Here is a 21,514-nt window from a genome sequence, read left to right as displayed (position 1 = left end):
AGGGGAAGTGAGGTAAAACTAGTTTGTTTTAATAGAGAAAGGGTAGTGATAAATTCACCATTGAGTTTTAAAAAAAATCTTGTCCCTGTATGTTATTGAAAAAATAGTTTGTTTTTATTAGAGTCGAAAACAATGTTTGTACAATAAACACCCCACAAAAGATGAATTGTTGGTGCCTTAGTCATTATAAGTTCAAATCCATTGTTGTCTTTTTTTTCTCATTGTCGTTTTTCAGTATATCTTAGTTCTGTCTGGTCATTTGTAGCAAGGGTATAAATTACCTCGATAAAAGTATCTAGTTCCCGTTTTCAAATAACTTTATTGTGCTATGAAAATGAGTTTAAAGATTGTATTTGACTGATACATTTTTATTTACATAAAAAAGTGTTAAGATAAATTTGTCGTTCACTTCTTTCTATGATGTTACCAGACAGTTAGTTGTTAACAATTCGTTTACGACTACTTTTCGAACAGGGTAGCCTTTCATTATAAGTAAGCGAACAGCAACGCTCTCACTTGATGATTTTCTGGCTATTTCTGTCACAATGTGTATAGGAGCTGTAGGGAAAAAAGTTGTAAGTCTACCAACAGCTTGCACATAGGCTATAGATTCGTCGCCTCGCTGAATTGATTCGATCAATTTTTCAAAATTGTCTTCTTTCTCCTTTAAATTATCTTCCTGTTGCCTTATTTCTACCTCAGCAGAATCAACAAAATTTTCTAATCTACCTAACCGAAAAGCATCGAGTTGGACGTTTTCTGTTTTCTTTTTAGTGGCCACAAAAACAACAGCAAGAAAAGCTAACAAGGCAATTCCAGTCAAAACGTAGTACCAGTACTTGCCGAACCATTCTTTAATTTCATCACCTGTTTCTTCACTGAATATTCGTTCCATTGCACTCGTATCACTTTTAGATACACATTTGCCATTATTATCACAGTACCCGGCCACACTATTGCATCTCTCTCCAGGTTTAATTTGTAAAATTTTCATATTTTCGTCATATATTGCAAAGTTTGATGCAGGGAAGCATTGTGTTGAATTTGAATGTCTGCAACAAATTAGGCATTCGTTTTCTGTTATTTCTGAACATTTACACTGTTCTAAATTATACTTGTTGCATATACTTTTTGAACAAACTCCAGATTGGCAAAGTCTACGACCATTATCGCATAATGTGTCATCAACTTTATTTTCATTCGTTGGACAGTTGGCAGCAGTTCCATTACAAATGGCATCTGTTGTACACTCGGAACTTGTACTACAAACATGTAGAAGCGTGCTTGAAATAAACTTACACTCCTTAGTACAACATGGAGAATTCTTTGATGAGCACTCATATCCAAGTGCTCGTCGCAGTGTGCATGGCGGATCAGATCCAGATACGCTGCCCTGTGGAGAGCAACAAGGGTCAATGAATGTACATGTATCCGTGTATCCACAATCGCATTCCTCTCCATCCTCAACAACAAAATTTCCGCAATGGGGACCGATATATGATAAAAAGCACCAACCCTTATTTATGATTACCGGATGCATCGAATTAATGCTACATGTTGAAAATTTATTATGATTAGGCTTTGAGCCTTCACTCGCATACGCGTACATAAGATAATTCCCGTTTTCATCATCAGGTGAGCAGGTGGGATGCCCAATAGGGTCATGTGAACTTCCAAAATTATGTCCAAATTCATGAGTTAGTACAAGCGCAAATTCATAACTAAAAATGCGCTCACCATAATTAACCATAGTCACTACAGCCGTGTTGAGACTATAAAGTTTATTGTTCATAGAATACTTTATTCGTTTTTGACATATACCACCCGCTGCACCATATACACTTGAACTAGCAACCCATGCAAGGCCAAGAATGCCACTTTCAAAATCTCTGTAAGTAAAAGCTACTGCCAAACAAAAGTCGTCAAAATTATACTGCGAAAAAGTATCAAGATAGTCGTAAACGTCAAGTGATTCGTCCCCAAGTTTATAACCTGTAGAATATTTGCTCGTGAAAATGGTTATCTTTGAAATCAGAAAACCGATATTGTCCCCATATCCATCACCGTTGAAGTCAGTTCCTCTAAAGGTCACGTCCGCATCACCTAAACGATATACAAGTTCAGATACTGTTGTCCCTATAGATCTTTTCCCAACATGTTCATAAAAGGTATGATCCGCCACCAAATGAACTGTACATGATTTTGCGCTAACTGAGCGTTTTGATCTTGTTTTAGTTTTAAATTTGTTGTAATCAAGCCGAATTGGCGCTGAAAATTTTAAATTCGACTTTCTGTTATGCACTTGCCATTTTGAATAATTTTTCTTTGAGGTCAAATTTTCATCACTGGTATCAAAATGAAGAACACTTGATCGCTCATTTATCAAGTAAATTATACACAGTTCAGACACATCTGTTGTGTTGTAATTGCTAACTGGCTCTATAAAATAGTATGTCTTATTAAGAATAAAATACCCATCAAACTTATTGGTGTCGTCTATTTTTCCATATACAAACGATTCTTTGTCATTGTTAACTATCCCTTTATAAATCTGCTTTCGATTTTGCGATTTCAATTCTTCTTTGTGTTCCGAAATTTCATCCTTAATACTTATAACAACGTCTTCTGCAAATACAGCTGAGTCGTGTCTGAGGCAAAATACAAAGTTAATCTGAATAAACGAAAATAGCAAAGTTTTTTCACACGATTTGTTTTGGCTTTTATTCGTTATTCTTACAAACTCATAAACTGATACATTTCGACCAGTAATGAACTTTCCAAACGGGTTTGCGCCACTTTTGAATTGTTTTTGTACAGTGACACATTGTATTAAGAATGTCAAAATTGTCACAGTAACTGTACACACTACACTGGTTCTCAGGAAAACCATATTAGTACCTTATATCTAATATTGTGTGCATTTTGTATTTCCCTCCAATCAAACTTCCGGCAAAAAGTAAAATAACAAAAATATAACCTTCAGATCCGGCATCGACAAATCATGATTTCAGCAAAATAAAATTTGAAAAATTTCTCTCAGAAAGTCAATAAAACAACACAAAAAGAATTTGATCAAAGAATTATGTTTCTCATGTCATGCGCTAATGTCTTTGTTAAAATTTGTTGAAATTTCCATGATTGATTTATTAATTTTCCCGGAATTTTTCATCATACCGACGTGTTGTCTTCTGTTAAGTATTTTTATGTACTTCCGTTCAAAACAACTATTTGACACGATGAGTAGTATAATAGTTTGTCATATAACAAGAAAAACGTTTTTCACAGACATCAATCATTTGGTAATTTATACAGTTATACACTGAAGCAGGATAGCAAGCAAATATATATATTTTTTTTGCTCACCATCGCACGAATCCGGGTCGTTCGCCCCCTTTCACGTTCGCACCCCACACGTTCGCACCCTTTTTATTGGTTTTTGTGTTGAATAATTTTTAAGCCCCCGCTGTAGCAAAGGGGGCAGTTTTACCCTTGTTCGTCTGTACGTACGTACGTCCCAAAATTGGTTTCCGTTCTGCAACTTAAGTTTGCCTCAACCAAATGTTATGAAACTTGTACACAATGCTTATTACCACAAAACACAGATCAAGTTTAAATTTGATGGAGTCACTTATACCGTTCTAGAGTAAAGCTCCTTTTCAAATGGAAAAATTGCTGAATTTTTCGTTTCCATTCTCTAACTCTAGTTTGCCTCAACCAAATGTTATGAAACTTATACACAATGCTTATTACCACAAAAACACAGATGAAGTTTGAAATTTAGTGGTGTCACTTTTACCGTTCTAGAGTTATGTCCCTTTACAAAGTGGAAAAATTGCTGAATTTTTCGTTTCTGTTCTTGAACTTAAGTTTGCCTCAACTAAATGTTATGAAACTTATGCACAATGCTTATTACCACAAAACTCAGATAAAGTGCAAATTTTGGTAGCGTCACTTTTACTATTTTCTTGAGTTATGTTCCTATATAACATTATACGCAAGCAGGGGCATCATCTGTGTCCCATGGACACATTCCCCATTTATTTAATTGTGTTTTAGTGAGTGTGTTGCTATAAATAAGTTTTATTTATTGTTTTAAAGCAAAAAGATGTTCAAAAAATGTAAACAGGTTTCCTTTAGTATTTTATTAATTAATTTGACGAAATGAATAATAAATAAAAAATGTCCTGATGATCATGGCAAAGTTCATTCATCTAAGACTTGTAAAAGAAAGGTGGAAGATACTAAATGGCTATCAAACTTGTCACAATGATTTTGCCACAAAATCAATATCACAAAAACTGGGCCACAAATCACATGTGTTGTTTAACATTGTTTAAGGTGTTTATGGTGTTGCATATCAGCTATAAGTACCTACAGAGCATTTATTTCCATGATATGTGCAAAGAAGATTGAAGGTACCATCATATACATATATGTACTTATATATATATGCTTATTTGATGTTGTATTACAGCTATCATTTACGATATAGCATTTATTTCCATATTTTTAAGACGCTTGAAGGTACACAATGAAGGTAAAGAAGAACTTAAGTTATATATTTGATTTATTTTTATTCATTATGATATCAACCATTCCAAAAAGTATTCAAAATATCAAATCATTAAAAAAGGATATTTCCTTTTAACATGTTAAAAAATTCATGTATTTCTATTCATGAAAATATAAATATTTTGATATATATATATATATATACATCTAAAAAACATCAAATAATTCAATCAGATTTGAATATAAAAATAGAGTGTGAACGGACCCAGGGGGCGAACATGTAGGGTGCCAACGTGTATTGTGAGCAAACGGACCGGATACCCCATCCCACATGCACTTGTTTCTATCCATGGGAAGGTCGACTATCCATATATACATGTATGGATAGTCTACCTTCCCATGGATAGAAACATGTGCCTGTGCACCATCGTACTCAACAGATTGGGGACGATTCTCATAAATGAGTATCTTACCCATTAATGGGTATTATACCCAAAATTAGGTATCAATTTACACTTACAGTGATAAGAAGGTCAAATTTTGTATTTCATCACGAAAGCTGTCATGGCGCAAATATTCATATAAATGCCGGCAACAGCTTACCCTTTAAGACCATAGACATAGTTCAAATGAGAACTCAATACAAAGAGAATGGCCTCCAAAAATCCGACGTGAAGGCTATTAACTTTTATCCTGATTGTATTTCAGTTATGGTGTCTGTAGGCAAAATGTTGTCCTTTAACTGAATATTTGTACCATAACAGAAATATCTGTGAATCCAAAGTTTATAAATTTATAACAGAAATTAGATACTCTTTTTGGGGTATAATACCCATACATGAACTTAGTACCCGTATAAATGTATAAAATATATTATTTTATCTTTGGTACAATGCAGAGTTCGAGAAGTGTCTAGTAATATGAAATATCTGGTGTACACATCGACCAATCAGGATTAGCGCCATACTCTTATTTAAATACCATGATGTCTTCATAATGCCCATAATAGATAATGGTGGATTATACCTCAATGCACGTATAATTCACCATATAAAATATAGAAAGAGACCAATTGAGGTATTATGCAGTTTTTATCACAGAATTTTTAAAGAGATATTTGAGCATCATTTGCTTATACAGTGATCTGGAAGGATTTTTTCTCTATGGGCCCAGGGCCCCCCAAAAATAAATTCAATGGGCCATTTTTAGAATTAATGGGCCATGTTGTCAAATGAGTGGGCCATTCGTTTACAATAAAAAAAATAAAAAAAAGTGTATATTTCACTGTACTTACAAGTATGATTCTAATTAATATCATGAATATTGTTCCTGTGGTTTTGTAATTTCAATTTCAATGAATATACAATAACTTCTTCCAAACCGGGCAATATTTACTATTAACCTTTATTTACAATGTTAAAACTGGTACTGTTCCTTTGTTCATGTTCATGGTTTTTTTACATTAAATTTGTGTCTTCGTCGATATCATTCTTACTCCAAATGTTCCGTATTAGAGGACGTTTCTGGCATTTCCTCTGCACTTGTATTATAATGACTTCATCACGATAACAAGAATAACAGTAGAGAGCAACGTTAATTAATAAGACACAACAACAATTAGCAGAAGGCATGTTTACAAAATGTCAAAACGAGCCAAAGACCAAACAAATTGACAAGGACAGTTAAGCCCGTTTATTGAGACAAATACTATGCTATTCATAAAAAGGCTTTTGGGTTTTTCAATCGAAATAATAGCAAGCTTACTTAAACGATTATAATTAGAGAAGAATTCTCGCCTGTACTAGCCAATTTTCACAAATTTAAAGTTGTTTATAAAAAAATAGATCATGAATGATGGTTAATTACGTTTTTTGGGTAATCAGTCATATCGCATGTTGCTATTATTACCATAGGAAAACACCCGAGACGTCCCAAAAATATATAGGTGCTCCTATAATTGGAGTAAACACTACACAGTTGTGTACTCACACATGGCGGCACGAAATACAATCGAAAATCCATTTGACGATATCTCAACGTTTCAAAACGAAGTGAAAAATATCATGCGCCACGCGGGCGCTTACGTTTGTCACTCTATGCGCCATTTCTGGTCGATAAGCGCAATTGGCGCAAGGCGCACGTCCTTCCCGATCACTGCTTATACCATAACAAGCTTTGTTGCACATTTGATGATACCTTACAGCTTGTTCAGTGGGGTTGCCATATGGAACTCTTGAGTTCTATTTGGCAACCCCATAATCTATATATATAGCTACTGTTAAGTGTTATTGTGTTCTTGAATGTAAAACAATTTTTGCTGTTTTATGAATATTCTTTTATTTGGTAAATCATTTCATTGAAAAATGAAATTCAAGGCAGTAAAAGAATTTTAATTTAAAAACATGTAAAAACAAGACCAATACAGGGTCTGAACCTGCATTGCTGCATGCAATTGATTGAGGTAACAAGTATACTGGTTGATTCCACAATCTGGTATTAGTCTTGTTTCTGTATGTATCATATCAAATAACATTTTTTTTTACAGTCTTGTGGAGTCAAGTGCACACACATGATATTGACTGCTTTATAATAGCAGTAATGATTAGTTCCCAAACTATCTCGGGTACTATTCATATCGCTTGATAATGTACAAATGTATGTAAAAAATTTCAGGTTTTACCAGCTACAGATTGTTATCTTACTTGCAATGGACATATCAAAACAGAAATAGCTGCACTTGAAAATGGCAAAGTTTACCATGTTTTACCAAGACTTGTTGGGGGCAAGGGAGGTAATGTATTTAATTATCAGGTTTCACTAATTAGCAACAAAAAGGCATATAAAAACAAGACCAAAACTTAAAGATTAACTGAATCAAATTTGACAACAACCTTTCTTGACTATATCGTTCAAAATTGTATATTCAACTAAAAAAATCAATGTTGTTAAGAAAATAACATGAATAAAATCAACAACAAAAAGTCATTAAATCTTTACCAGTCACACTTTGAAAAAATACGGGACAAGAAATTTTGCACTCAAATTAAGTTCTGGGTGATTCAGTGCAAATGTCTTCCAAAGAATCAATGCTTTTCACTATTACTGCAGTCAGAATTTGCTGACTCTTATGAAATCAGAATGTTACACAAAACTGCATTTGAGAAATATGAAATATGTGCCAAAAATCTTTAGTAAAGTGAATAATTGTTTATTAATTTTATATAAGTGAAGTTTCTTACTACAAATTTCTTATTGGAGGCCACAGTTCATGTAATGCAAGGATAAGAGGTATACTATAAACAAAAGAAAACTTCTCTGAAAGTAACCTTTTAAAATAAACATGTCTGATTTCTTATATTTCATATTAAATGTTATAATACACATTTCATATAATCTTTCAGGGTTTGGTTCTATGTTGCGTGCTATTGGAGCACAAATTGAGAAAACAACAAACCATGAAGCTTGCAGAGATATTAGTGGCAGGCGTATGAGAGATGTTAACAATGAGAAAAAGTAAGATAGCATCATGTATCATATCGGAAAGTAAAAAAATGCGATTGTATTTCACTCGTTAACTTAATCCAGTGCAGTTTTAGAAGCTTGAAGGGAAGTAGATGTATTACCGTAATGTCAATATCCTTCTTAACAATACTACTTATTCTGCTCTTTGGTAGGGTTGTTGTCTCTTTGACACATTCCCCGTTTCCATTCTCAATTTTATTTAAAACTTTCCTTTTCTATGGATTTTGTGTCAAAATTCCACAAGATGATGTTTTGCTTGCATTGTTTCTGATGCTGAATGAAAACTTTATTACATGTATAAGTAAAATATAATTATAGCAGTCTAACTATTTGTGCAATGATACTGATAAAAGATATATAAGAATAAGATGAAATAATATTGTATTGAAAGACAAATATTACTGCACAAAAAATGGTCTTGGTCAGTGTCAATTTTTGTTCAAAAGGAAATAATACAATCTGAAATTTTTTTGTATTCCCTAGTTCAATGTTATGTTACTCATGTTCATGTAAGGTATGAAAACAATGATATTGCACAGGATAGACAATAGACATGTTTGTCATTAATTTCTATCCTGAAGTCAAATACATAGAAATAGAAGGTTCTGAAAGATACGAGATGGACCAGAATTTAAGTCTTTAATCAGCATCTTAGTCAGCAAAATAAATTAAATGATGGTTGGGTAATTGGAGAGACAACATCTTTTAATTTACTGGTAGTCTTCATAAGATAACCCAAACATAAAAACAAATGTTTAATAGAGCTTTGTTTTGTAAATAAAGTGTAAGTTAGTATACCAGTCTCTCGACATTAAAACAGTCTGACGTAGCATTTATCCATAGTTCCTATGAACACATTTAAAATATTTGCACAGATTAAAAGAATGGATTGGGCAAAAGGCAGAAAAGGACAGACAACGTGAGATAGAAAAACAGGAAAGAAGAGAGAGAAGGAGGGCAATGCCAAATCACAAATTTGAAGATGAAATTTATCATGAACAGAGGAAAAAAGTAGCAGAAAATCAAGAAGATGCAATTTTGCAGGGTAAATTAATACATGTATATACAATATCAGATTATTTTTTTACAAAAAAAAAATTTATGTAGCTACCTTGATATGTCACATCTCCTTTTTATCATTGATAAAAATATACACATTTGAATATGATCAGTGTGTAATTTTTTCAGAAACTAAGACCAAATTTGAATTTTAAGATTATTAAAGAGATGCTTACCATTACAAACATATTGATACTTAGAGACCTTTCAACAGAAAGCATTAATTTTGATTATTTGCCATCATATTCTCTTGACCATACTGTACCATTGTTTTGGTTTGAAAAGTTGTGCAGGAGTTATTATTTAATATTATTTAACTAAAATTTTATCTGGCAATAAAATACAAATTTGTAAGAAAAATCTGATTGATTTTAGAGAAATCAGAAGTTAACAGTATTTTCACTTTACTTCATGTTGCATTGTATCAAACAACATCTTATAAAAGTCACATAATAAAACATGTACATCTTATTTCATAAAATTAGAAACAGAAACCTTTTCAATTTCTGCTTTTTAGTTAAACTATAAAGGTAAGGTTGTATGCAGAAGTTATTAAGATTTATCAGATTTTGACATTTAACTTTCCCTTGACGCAGTGTTATGTCTAGAATTTAAACGCAGAGGGGTACAGTCTTGAGATGTAGGGCTCATGTCTGAACATGCATTACTTTATCATATTTATAGATAAAGAAATTAAATAATTGAATACAATAAATGTATTTTTGCTGTATTTACATGAAAAATATTAATTTCTCTTCAGAAAACAAAAATGCAAAAGGCACTACATTTACTAAAATAGCAGTTCAGAGAGGTACAGATAATGGACAGAGGGAAGCTGCATTTTTTTTTGACTAGCAAGGACACTTTGTCCTTCATTATTGATAAAATGTTTTTTTCCCACTGAATCTGCAAGTTTGTAATTAATATTAGAGTACATGTAGTATATATATTCTCTATGGAACTTCATCTTAATTAATGTCTTCATATTTAAGGTCTTCAAAAAGTTAACAAGGCAATACCGTCTTGTACAGCAACTTCAGAAACAGCTACAACTAGTGGTTTAAAGAGAAAAACAACTGGAACTGATTCAGGACCTACTGCAAAGTCAGCAAAACAAACAGAATGGTAGTACTTACAAATGTTATATAACAGATATTGTTACAGCTACTGAAGCATACTTTCTAAAACACTTAATCTTCTTGGTCAGGAAATAGACTTTTTGGTCCAACAATTTGGTTTTTATGCCCCCGCCGTAGAGGTGGGGGCATTAAGTTTTACCTTTGTCCGTCTGTACGTACGTCCCAAAATTGGTTTCCGTTCTCTAACTTGAGTTTGCCTCAACCAAATGTTATGAAACTTATACACAATGCTTATTACCACAAAACACAGATCAAGGAAGGGTTTTGGTGGCGTCACTTTAACCGTTCTAGAGTTATGCCCTTTATAAATGGAAAAATTGCAAAATTTTTATTTTCTTCTAAATATCAAGTAATTTATAAAATTGAGAGTTATCTTCCTTTGTCCATGATTATAGTTGAATCAACTACAATCAATGCTTTATACAATGCAATGTTAAATTTTGACTTCCACTGATAAAACACAGATCAAGTTGAATTTAGGTAGTGTCACTTTAACCATTATTGAGTTATGCCCCTTTATAAATCAAAAGATTGCAAAATTTTTAGTTTCCATTCTGTTACTTTAGTTTGCCCCTACCAAACATTATGAAACCTATACACAATATTCATTACCACAAAACTAAGATCAAGTACAAATTTTTTGTTTCCATTTTCTAACTTTAGTTTGCTTCAACCAAATGTTATGAAACTTATACACAATGCTTATTACTACATAATACAGATTAAGTACGAAATTTGGTGGCGACACTTTTACCATTCTTGAGTTATGTCCCTTTATAAACATAAAAGTTGCTGAATTTTTCGTTTCCGTTCTCTAACTTTAGTCTCAACCAAATGTTAAAAAACTTATACACAACCGTTCTAGAGTTATGCGTGTTTACAAATAGAAAAATTGCTGAATTTTTAGTTTCTGTTCTCTACTTAAGTTAGCCTCAACCAAATGATATGAGACTTACACACAATGCTTATTACCACAAAACTCAGATCAAGTTCAAATTTGGGTAGCGTCACTTTTATTAGTTTCTGTTCTCTACTTAAGTTAGCCTCAACCAAATGTTATGAAACTTATACACAATGCTTATTACCACAAAACACAGATCAAATTTGAATTTTGGTCGCGTCACTTTTACCGTTCTTCAGTTATGTCCCTTTATAACAAGGCTTCCAAAATGGTCATATATTCCGGACATTTGTATAATGTCCGGTAAAAGTCCGGCTGGACAAAGCATGAAACGGACATCTACTTTTTAGTTTTCAAGGCTTAAGAGACAGTCATTTTAACATAATTCGGGATCTTTTTGACCCAACCTTTTGCCTTTAACAGCCAGACATTTCCGGTCATAACACTGACATGATCATTAAGTACTATCAAAACAACCCCTACTTTAATACCTTCTCATTTTAATCAAGGCTAATTAGTTGTCGAACAGCTGAAATTTACCTGTTCAGGTGACAGGTAAACTATTTTGAACCGGACATTGATCGGTCTATTCAAAATTATTTTCTTACATTTCAGCGGTTATCATCTAATTAATTTAGTCAAAAAGATTTAAATTATCAGAAATACGTTTACAAATATGATTTGATGAAAAAATTAAAAAAGTGAAAATGAAAAATCGTCATAACCACGTTGTTTGAACCAGAGACATGTCTCTGTTTGAACTAGTACATGTGTGCGCATGTGCGCAGGTGTGAAATTTAATTATGCATCCTAACTTCTTCAAAAAAATTCTTAAATTGTCATTGATACCTTTATCTCACGTTTATTTCGAATATTTTCTTGAAGAAATAACGTAGAAAGAGCTACTGACACTCATTCATGCTTTGCAAACGTACACGGAATTTACGTATCCGTCTCTGGTCCATGTTTTACCATTGTCAAGATAACATCCGGTTTAGATTCAAAACGAAAGTAAAGTTTTTGACAACGTTATTTTGCACAAATAAAGAGTCTAAGCAGATATAAGTACGCTGATATTGCACACTTCGAATGATGCACTGCCAATTTAACAGTTTACGTCAGAACTTCGAATTTGAATCAAAGAAAGTTTAATATCGTTTTTTTTTTAATGTCAATCATTGGGATGGCCAACTCGGCAACTGATTACCATAATTGCCTTTCATTTATTTAGTCTTAAGGGATTAAAATCGGGATAATATATAAAATGTCCGGCTGGCTAAAAATAATTTTGGAAGCCCTGCTTTATAACTATATGATATGCAAGCGGGGGCATCATCTGTGGACACATGTGGACACTATCCACATTTATTTGCAATCAAACTTACGCTGAAAATAGTTCCTTTGCTTTCTGTGTTTTGTTGAGTTTTATTTAACAATTTTTACTGTCCTTTGTAGGTCCTAATTGGTTTAAGTCTCCCCTGCCATGAACATAAAAAAATCCAAGGCAAATGTATGTTAATAATGTGGCAGTGGCTGTGACCTTAACTGATTGTATATATATAGCTTTATATTTTAATTTGTAGAAGTACACAAACAATTTGTTGTATTTTGGCAAATTGTGGTATAAATCTTCCATCTACCATGTAGCAAACAGTTTGAATTGTTTTTATGGTAAAATGACTCACTAAAGTCAGTGTTAAGTTTTTTTCCATTTGGGTCAATTTTTTTAATTCATAGTCAGTGGCACTATATTTGGGAAAATTGATTAATGTACATTTTAAAAGTAATGATCTTGTTTCGAAGGTGTACATGTTTGTCTGGCAGGAGTGTCACCTGATCTTGGCCACTAGTTAAGTTAATATAAGCTTTAGTTCAACTATATTTAATCTAAAAAATGGTTGTTAGGTGGACATGTTAGTTTGCAAGATTCACCTGACCTTAATTTTTTTCATGGTTCAGTGATCAACATAATAACATTAAGTTTTTACCCAAAGGTCAAATTGTCTCTTACTATAAGTAAAAGTTCAGCTTTGATAAGTCTATAAAGTCATGAAAGGTGTTATTGTCTGTCTTACTTGACTTTGACTTTGACCTCATTTTATCATGCTTCATCAAGTTTCTGTTTACAATTTTTTTTACAGGTAAATTGATTTAGTGTTGTGTATAGGTCTGTCTGGCAGTGGTGACTTGACCTTGACCTCTTTTTCATGGTTCATGGTCATTGTTAAGTGTGCTTAATACATGTAATAAGACTGTCAACATATTATTCACTTCTGATCAATGAAACAGACAAGACATTGCAGCATGTGCACTCTCAAGATGTATTTTTCATATATTTTATGAACATGCCTTACAAATCCTAGTTTTGGTCTCAAGTGCACTTAATGAATTATTACAGGAACACATGTTGTATGCAATGAAATCATAAGTTTAAAACTGAATGGTTATGGAAACAAGGCTAAAAACACATTTTAATACTAGTCAGATATAATAAGTAACAATGAAAAGACGTCTCATGAAAAAACTTAACAAGGCCAAACGGTAGATGTCCAATTTATGTCTTTGTAAAAGCACAATTAGATGTGACCTGGTTATATAACCTTTACCTTCTATCATATTGAAGGTTAGTAGCAATCAATAAATGATAATTAAAAGCAGTTCCAGAATAGACTCTTATTCATCATCAAGACCTATGAAATTATTACATTAGATTTATTAAATAAGATCATAGAATGTTCATAGTTACTAAGAATCCATTTTGTAGTTCAAACATCATAATAATCATTGATCACAAATCAAGATTGATAATTAATCTGATTTGATATCAAACCATAATGTAAATGAACAGTGTCAGCTTATGGGAATTTGGGATAATGGTATGTGAAATATGATTTATTTCAACAAATGATTATAGTACAAATATTTTTTTACAGGTTAGGAATTGACATTGATAACCTCAGTGACCTTGACTCTGATGAAGATTCAGAAACCTCGTTACCAGGACAGGAAGATAGTTCTCCGTCACCCAGTAATGAAAATAGTTGTGATCCTTTCCAACAAACTGATAACATCAGTAAATCACAAGATACACAAGACAATTCATACATCAGTGAAAACAAGAAAATGTGTGAGGAAGATAGTTATCAAGAAAAAAAAGAAGCAAAGATCCTTAGTAAAGATAAACAAAAAACTGAAAATGACAAAAATTCAGAAAAGGAAGATGTTAGAAAGGTATCCATTACACAAAGTGAAACATCAAAAGGATTGCTTGACTGCCTGAAGAAGATACCACCTCAGATCAATAAGGAAGAGGTTAAAGAAACATGTATAAAGGTTAGTATAGAATAGGTTACTTATTTATTCACATATAAAAAAAAAAGCAGACACGGGCCTTGTTAGTGTGATGCACTTTCCCCCATTACTTTTGCAAACCAGATAGGTGTCTGGCCAGCTGTCAGTAGTGGAGCTGTAAATATAAACAGGAATTTACATGGGAAAAGATGGAATAAAATCTGAATCAAATCATAAATAGATTGATTTTGTCCAATAATATAAAAAATAAAAATCCTAAAAATTGTGTCAGAATGCCATCCCTGTAAATTAAGAAAAAAAATATATGTTGTGTTGTGAGTTGAAAGTGGAATACCCAAGGATCCTTGCAACTCACTTTAATGTGTCCTTCATCTTGGACACACCAAAAGGAGAAGGTATTATAAAGGCGCTTGTTTGGTCCAGGGAATTTGAAGATGATCTTTCTTTTATTTTCTTTAAATCTATCAAATAACATGTTCAGATTTCCATAAAGATGTATGTCAGCAGTGACAAATTGGAATTTAGTTTATTTATTGTCTTTATGCCTACAAAACTATTTCATTATAGGAAATAATTAATAAATGGCAAAGATATTTGCAACCTCCTTATATCCATCTTGTCAACTCTTCAGATACCAGTGAGAATTTTAACTGGCCATTATTTTCATTTTGAATAGCAGTGTCCTCAAACCTTCCTCTTTTATGATACATATTATGTATATATTTTCATTCTTTGTACCAATTTGTATACAGTGGTTTAAAAGGTCTTGTTTTGTCTTGGAAAAAGAAATCTCACTTGTTATTCCTATGTAACATCATTTCATTACATATCATTAAAATATCCTGTGATAATAGACTAATCATTGTCAAAACATTATCTTAAAAAAAAAAAAAGATTGCCCAAGGTACATGACATGTTGTCTTATATAAAAATATGAAGATGTGGTATCATTGCCAATGAGACAACTCTCCACAGAGACAGCTATAGGTCACAGTAACGCCTTCAACAATGAACAAAACCCATACCGCATTGTTAGCTATAAAAGGCCCCGATAAGGTTGAAGAAGCATGTTATAAAGGTTTATAGTAAAGAATTGGTTACTTATTTATTGGTCATTAATGGAAAAGAATGGATCTAGTGTATCAATTCATTGTACAAAATCCTAAACACTAATAAAACAACACCTGACATAATCTAAAGCAAGGGAACAACACTCTATTGCTGTTTCTTCATAACAAATTCACAATGAAGCCTTCAACACAAAGCAAAAGTACACATTGTTTACCTAATTGCAAACTAAAGCCACCCCCTAGCACCAGGTTGAGACATTTTTTTTGTGGACTACCCTACATCTGTTGACTTTGAAGTTATGTATAAGCATAGGACTATTTAGTGTTAATCCATGATAATATAATAATTATGTCCTGCATTTATTTCCTTTTGATTTCTCAATTTTTGTGCCTAATATAAACTAATTCTTTGTATGCAATTTAAATAGATCTTGGACCAACTCATTGTTCTCTAATCATACAAACTTATATTATTTGTCATATGGTTTCAAGGATAGGTTTAGGGTTTTTATACGACCGCAAAAATTTTGCGGTCGTATATTGGTATCACGTTGTCGTCGTCCAAAGACACATTGGTTTCCGGACAATAACTTTTGTTTAAGTGTATGGATTTCTATGAAATTTTACCATAAGGTTTATGACCACAAAAGGAAGGCTGGGATTGATTTTGGGGGTTATGGTCTTAACAGTTTAGGAATTAGGGGCCAAAATGGGGCCGAAATAAGCATTTTTGTTGAGCCTTCGACTTTAGTCGAAAAAGCGAGACATAGCGATCCTACATTCCGTCGTCGGCGTCGTCCACAAATATTCACTCTGTGGTTAAAGTTTTTAAAATTTTAATAACTTTCTTAAACTATCATGAATATTTTCCAAACTTGGACAGAAGCTTGTTTATGATCATAAGATAGTATCCAGAAGTAAATTTTGTAAAAAAAAAATTCCTGTTTTTCCGTATTTTACTTATAATTATATATATAAATGGACTTGGTTTTTCTGCAAGGAAATATTACATTCACTCTTTGTTTAAAGTTTTTAAAATTTTAATAACTTTCTCAAACTATCCTGGATTTCTACCAAACTTGGACAGAAGCTTGTTTATGATCATAAGATAGTATCCAGAAGTAAATTTAAAAAAAAAAAATCCTATTTTTCCATATTTTACTTGTAAGTGGACTTAGTTTTTCTGCCAGGAAACATTACATTCAATCTGTGGTTAAAGTTTTTAAAATTTTAATAACTTTCTTAAACTATCCTGGATTTGTACCAAACATGGACAGAAGTTTGTTTATGATCAAAAGCTAGTATCTAGAAGGAAATTTTTATTAAAATTTTGTACTTGTTTATCCATATTTTACTTATAAATGGACTTAGTATTTCTTCAAGTTAACATTACATAGTTTTTTAAAACATTTATTAGATTCATTAACTATCCTGGATTTTTACAAAACTTGGACAGAAGCTTCTTACAAAAAAAAAATAGTATCGAGAGGAATATTTTTATTAAATTTTTTCCTCATCTCATTTTTGTTGAGCCTGCGATTAACAGCAATAGTAGGCGAGACACTGGGTTCCGCGGAACCCTTAAGAATTTTTCTAGTTTCAAGCCAATAACTTGTGAAATGGTGTATGGATCTCTCTGAAATTATACCACAAGTTACCATATTACAAAGGGATGGTAAGAATTTGCTTTGGGGGGTTATGGCTCAAACTGTTTAGGAATTAGGGGCAAAAAAAGGGGAAAAACAAGGGTTTCCAAGTTAATGGACATTTACTAAGTACAAAACATAATTTTAAAGCAGTGTAAGGGAGGTAATTCAAACATATTGTCAAATTACCTCCCTTACGCTGCTTGTAAATTATTTATAAAGAAATGTATTGTCTTTCGGTGATTAGCTGTCAATTTATTTTTAGAAGTTACTACTTTAAAAATGTTTAATAATGGTAATTTAATTATAGCCATGATTATGTATGTAAAGGAATTTTATTTTTAGATATTACTATTTAATGTTGCTGATGAAGGCTTTTTTATTTTTAGGCATGATTATGATGTCATTTTCTATTTTAAAAAATATTTAATTTTAGCCATGATTATGTATGTGAAGGAATTTTATTTTTAGATATTACTATTTAATGTTGCTGATGAAAATGTTTTAATTTTAGGCATGATTATGATGTAATTTTCTATTTTAATACTTTTATGATGTATTTAAATGGGGTTTTATGGTTGCAAAGTCCTAGCTGTCAATTTATTCTTAGAAGTTACTTTTGAATGCTGATGAAGGAATTTTATTTTTAGATATTAATATTAAAAGTTGCTGATGAAGGTTTTTTAATTTTAGCCATGACTATGATGTCATTTTCTATTTTAATACTTTTATGATGTATTTAAATGGGCTTTTATGGTTAAAAAAAGCATTTTTCTAGTTTCCAGACAGTGACTTGTGATTAAGTGTATGGATCTCTCTAAAGTTGTACTACGAGGTTCCATACTACAAAGGAAAGACTGCAATTGTGTTTGATGGTTAATGCTGAAAGGGGGATTCAAAAAGTTTGGGGGGGGGGGGGGGGGGGGGGCGGAGGAGGGGTTTCCAATTTTTTTCTTAAAAAGGTTTCATATTTTTTTTCAAAATTTTCAAAATTCAAATTTTTTAAAAGTTTCAAGAAGAAATCTTCAATTGCACAGTATTGCGCATTAGATTTGTAAGATCTTTGACCACATTTATTTTGTGTCAGAAACCTATATTATGTCAAAAATTTGATCACAATCCTAATTCAGATAGTATCAAGCTTGAATATTGTGTCCAAATTTGCCCCAACTGTTCAGGGTTTTCAACCACTGCGGTCGTATCAGGCTGCGCTCAGCGAAGCATTTTATTGTTGATTAGTCTTTAAGTCCATATTTAAAATTTGAAGAGCAATTTTTTGGAAACATATCATACCTTAGCAAAAAAGACATATCATTCAACAAATAATATTGAATGAAGAGTTAAAAAACTTAATGAAGGTATTCAGAGACCTGCTGAGAATATAACTAATATTTGCTAGCTATAAAAATCTAATTCTGACACTATTCAGTAATTTAGAAAAAATCATGTAAAGCTTTTTTTTTAAATATCATATCTACTTTTGGTTCTACATTAAATTAACAGAAATACAAATATATAAATGTATTAGAGTTAATGATATGAAGGAATAGTTTTATGACTTGATGATATAATCTTATTTATTTTTTAGTCATGTATTTTTATTACCATTTGGGAAAAGTTGGGATATAGGATAGATGCACAAGCTACAGCAATCTCATGAAATACTAAGTAACATAAAAAACTAAAATATATTAATACAACTAAACCCCTAACGGGAAGGATTGTACTTGATTTTCATATGATGAAGACATAATCTTTCAATTAGTTTAATTGAGGTCTGGAGCTGGCATGTCAGTAACTGCTAGTAGTCCTTTGTTAATTTATGTATCATTGTCATTTTGCTTAGTTTCTTTTGTTACCTATTCTGACATCGGACTCAGACTTCTTTTAAACTGAGTTTTACTGTGCATATTGCTATGTGTTTCTTTATTATATATTGGCTAGAGGTATAGGGGGAGGGTTGAGATCTCACAAAACATGTTTAACCCCGCCGCATTTTTGCGCCTGTCCCAAGTCAGGAGCCTTCGGGCCTTTGTAAGTCTAGTATGTTTTTTAATTTTAGTTCATTTATATGTTTTGGAGTTTAGTGTGACGTCCATTTTCACTGAACTAGCACACAATTTTATTTAGGGGCCAGCTGAGGACCACCTCCGGGTGCGGGATTTTCTCGCTGCATTGAAGACCCATTGGTGGCCTTCGGCTGTTTTCTGCTCTTTAGTTGGGTTGTTGTCTCTTTGACATATTCCCCATTTCCATTCTCAATTTTATTAATAACTTAAAAATACATTGATTTTTTTTTCAGGATGAACAGGTACAGGGAACAGTTAATCTTGATGATTTCAATTCAACAGAAGATCTTCAAGCTCTTGGTTTAGATCGTCTTAAGCTTGCATTAATTGACAGAAAAATGAAATGTGGTGGGAATCTGGAGCAAAGAGCTGAAAGACTTTTTTCTGTGAAAGGCCTTAAAGAGGATCAAATTCCTCCATCTTTACTGTCAAAACCATGTAAAAAGAAATGAAAATTGGCAGAATTGTCAGTTGAAGAAAAAAAGAAAAAAATTTATTTGAAATATGTAAAATATATTTTAATTGAACAAGTTTTTATGCCCCCGCTGTAGCGGAGGGGGCATTAAGTTTTACCCTTGTCCATCTGTACGTACGTCCAGCCGTACCTCCCAAAATTGGTTTCCGTTCTCTAACTTGAGTTTGCCTCAACCAAATGTTATGAAACTTATACATAATGCTTATTACCACAAAACACAGATCAAGTTTGAATTTTGGTGGCGTCACTTTAACCGTTCTAGAGTTATGCCCCTTTATAATGGAAAAATTACTAAATTTTTAGTTTCCGTTCTCTTACTTAAGTTTGCCTCAACCAAATGTTATGAAACTTATACACAATGCTTATTATCACAGAATACAGATCAAGGGTGCATTTTGGTGGCATCACTCAAACTATTCTAGAGTAATGCCCCTTTATAAATGGAAAAATTGCAAAAGTTTTAGTTTCCGTTCTCTAATTTAAGTTTGCCTCAACCAAATGTTATGAAACTTATACACAATGCTTATTAGCACAAAACACAGATCAAGTTTGAATTTTGGTGGCGTCACTTTAACCGTTCTAGAGAAATGCCCCTTTATAAATGGAATAATTGCAAAATTTTCAGTTTCAGTTCTGTAACTTAAGTTTGCCTCAACCAAATGTTATGAGATTTACACACAATGCTTATTACCACAAAACTCAGATCAAGTTCAAATTTGGGTAGCGTCACTTTTACCGTTCTTCAGTTATGTCTCTTTATAACTTTGATATGCAAGCGGGGGCATCATCTGTGGACACATGTGGACACAATCCACATTTATTTTATACTAAATTTGCTATTGTAATTTTCATATGAGATTTAAAAATTAAAGATTATCAATTTTCTGTGTTCATATACTAAACAAGGAAATTAGTTTTTTCATTGATCAACGAAGATAAAATCTACCTGTTCTGCTTACATCTAAGCATACACTACCATTAACTAGCTTGTGTGATTTACGATTGATTTTCATTTAAGTGTTGTATATTAACCACAAATCATTTAAACTAATATCAATTTTGGTGTCAACTTGAAATAAAAAAACTAGACATGTACATGCTGTTTCCGGTGGTGTCAGTGGCAGCATCAACAATGTATAAGTCTGTGCTAAGGTCAGTCTACAGTCTAAGGGGTACCACTAGTGGTAGGTCAATGATAATTGGTATGCAGTTGTAGAAACATTGGCACACCTCATTTCCATGGAGATTATTTCACCCCTTTTCCCTCAGTCATAGTCTATTGACTTTGAAACTTGTTCATAGTTTACATATTAAAAGTTTATGATTAGGTCAGTTTCAGAGGAATAACTAGTGGTATGTCAATAATATTTGGTATGTAGTTGTGTTAGCTTTGGCATGTCTCATTTCCATGTAGATTATATGACCTCCCATCCTCATCATTGTTAATTGACTGAAACTTTTGCATAACTTCCTTATTGAAGTTTGTGTTTAGGTCAGTTTTTAAGGGAATCACTTATGATAAGTCACTGGTGTTCAGTATGTAGTTGAATTAGCATTAGTATTTCACAATTCCACAGAGGTATTGTCATCCCTACACCTTCATTCATGGTTCATTGACTTTGAATGTTTTACATAGTTCACATGTTAAAGTATTGCAGTTTTAATTTCAACATTTGCATTATACTATCAAAATAACATAAAGGTAAGACACATCTATATGTCAACAGTTTTTGTAAGAATTTCATTTCAATTGCAAAAGACAAAAACCACAGAACAATTATAATATCCCATGCATTCCCCACTTGTTTG

At 32.3% G+C, this 21,514-nt stretch overlaps 2 protein-coding genes across 2 annotated transcripts; one reads left to right on the top strand and one right to left on the bottom strand.

Moving 5' to 3' along the window:
• Nucleotides 1-415: 415 nt before the first annotated feature.
• LOC127736961 (disintegrin and metalloproteinase domain-containing protein 10-like) lies at nucleotides 416-2,921 on the bottom strand. Its single transcript, XM_052247522.1, has 2 exons — nucleotides 2,899-2,921; nucleotides 416-2,225 (listed from the first exon to the last, which is right to left on the bottom strand). Exons 1-2 carry the CDS (start codon nucleotides 2,919-2,921, stop codon nucleotides 416-418), a joined length of 1,833 nt encoding a protein of 610 aa, XP_052103482.1.
• A 290-nt stretch (nucleotides 2,922-3,211) lies between these two features.
• Nucleotides 3,212-20,587, top strand: LOC127698403 (replication stress response regulator SDE2-like). Its single transcript, XM_052201867.1, has 7 exons — nucleotides 3,212-3,299; nucleotides 7,186-7,303; nucleotides 7,914-8,025; nucleotides 8,910-9,079; nucleotides 10,086-10,218; nucleotides 14,067-14,466; nucleotides 19,464-20,587. Exons 1-7 carry the CDS (start codon nucleotides 3,237-3,239, stop codon nucleotides 19,680-19,682), a joined length of 1,215 nt encoding a protein of 404 aa, XP_052057827.1. The 5' UTR covers nucleotides 3,212-3,236; the 3' UTR covers nucleotides 19,683-20,587.
• Nucleotides 20,588-21,514: the final 927 nt, after the last annotated feature.

Source organism: Mytilus californianus, unplaced genomic scaffold, assembly GCF_021869535.1.
Source record: "Mytilus californianus isolate M0D057914Y unplaced genomic scaffold, xbMytCali1.0.p SCAF_4, whole genome shotgun sequence".
NCBI classification, from domain to species: domain Eukaryota; kingdom Metazoa; phylum Mollusca; class Bivalvia; order Mytilida; family Mytilidae; genus Mytilus; species Mytilus californianus.
The sequence above is the reverse complement of the archived record's forward strand: the minus strand, read 5'-3'. Positions and strand labels throughout refer to the sequence as shown.

Bases quoted from the DNA above. Each gene is read 5' to 3' on its own strand.
- LOC127736961 (XM_052247522.1), bottom strand. From the start codon at position 2,921: ATGCACACAATATTAGATATAAG. The intron at 2,226-2,898 runs GTACTAATATGG...AACTAAAACAAG, and splicing joins CACACAATATTAGATATAAG to ATCAAAACGCTCAGTTAGCG.
- LOC127698403 (XM_052201867.1), top strand. From the start codon at position 3,237: ATGAGTAGTATAATAGTTTGTCATATAACAAGAAAAACGTTTTTCACA. The intron at 9,080-10,085 runs GTAAATTAATAC...TTCATATTTAAG, and splicing joins AGAAGATGCAATTTTGCAGG to GTCTTCAAAAAGTTAACAAG. The intron at 10,219-14,066 runs GTAGTACTTACA...ATTTTTTTACAG, and splicing joins TCAGCAAAACAAACAGAATG to GTTAGGAATTGACATTGATA.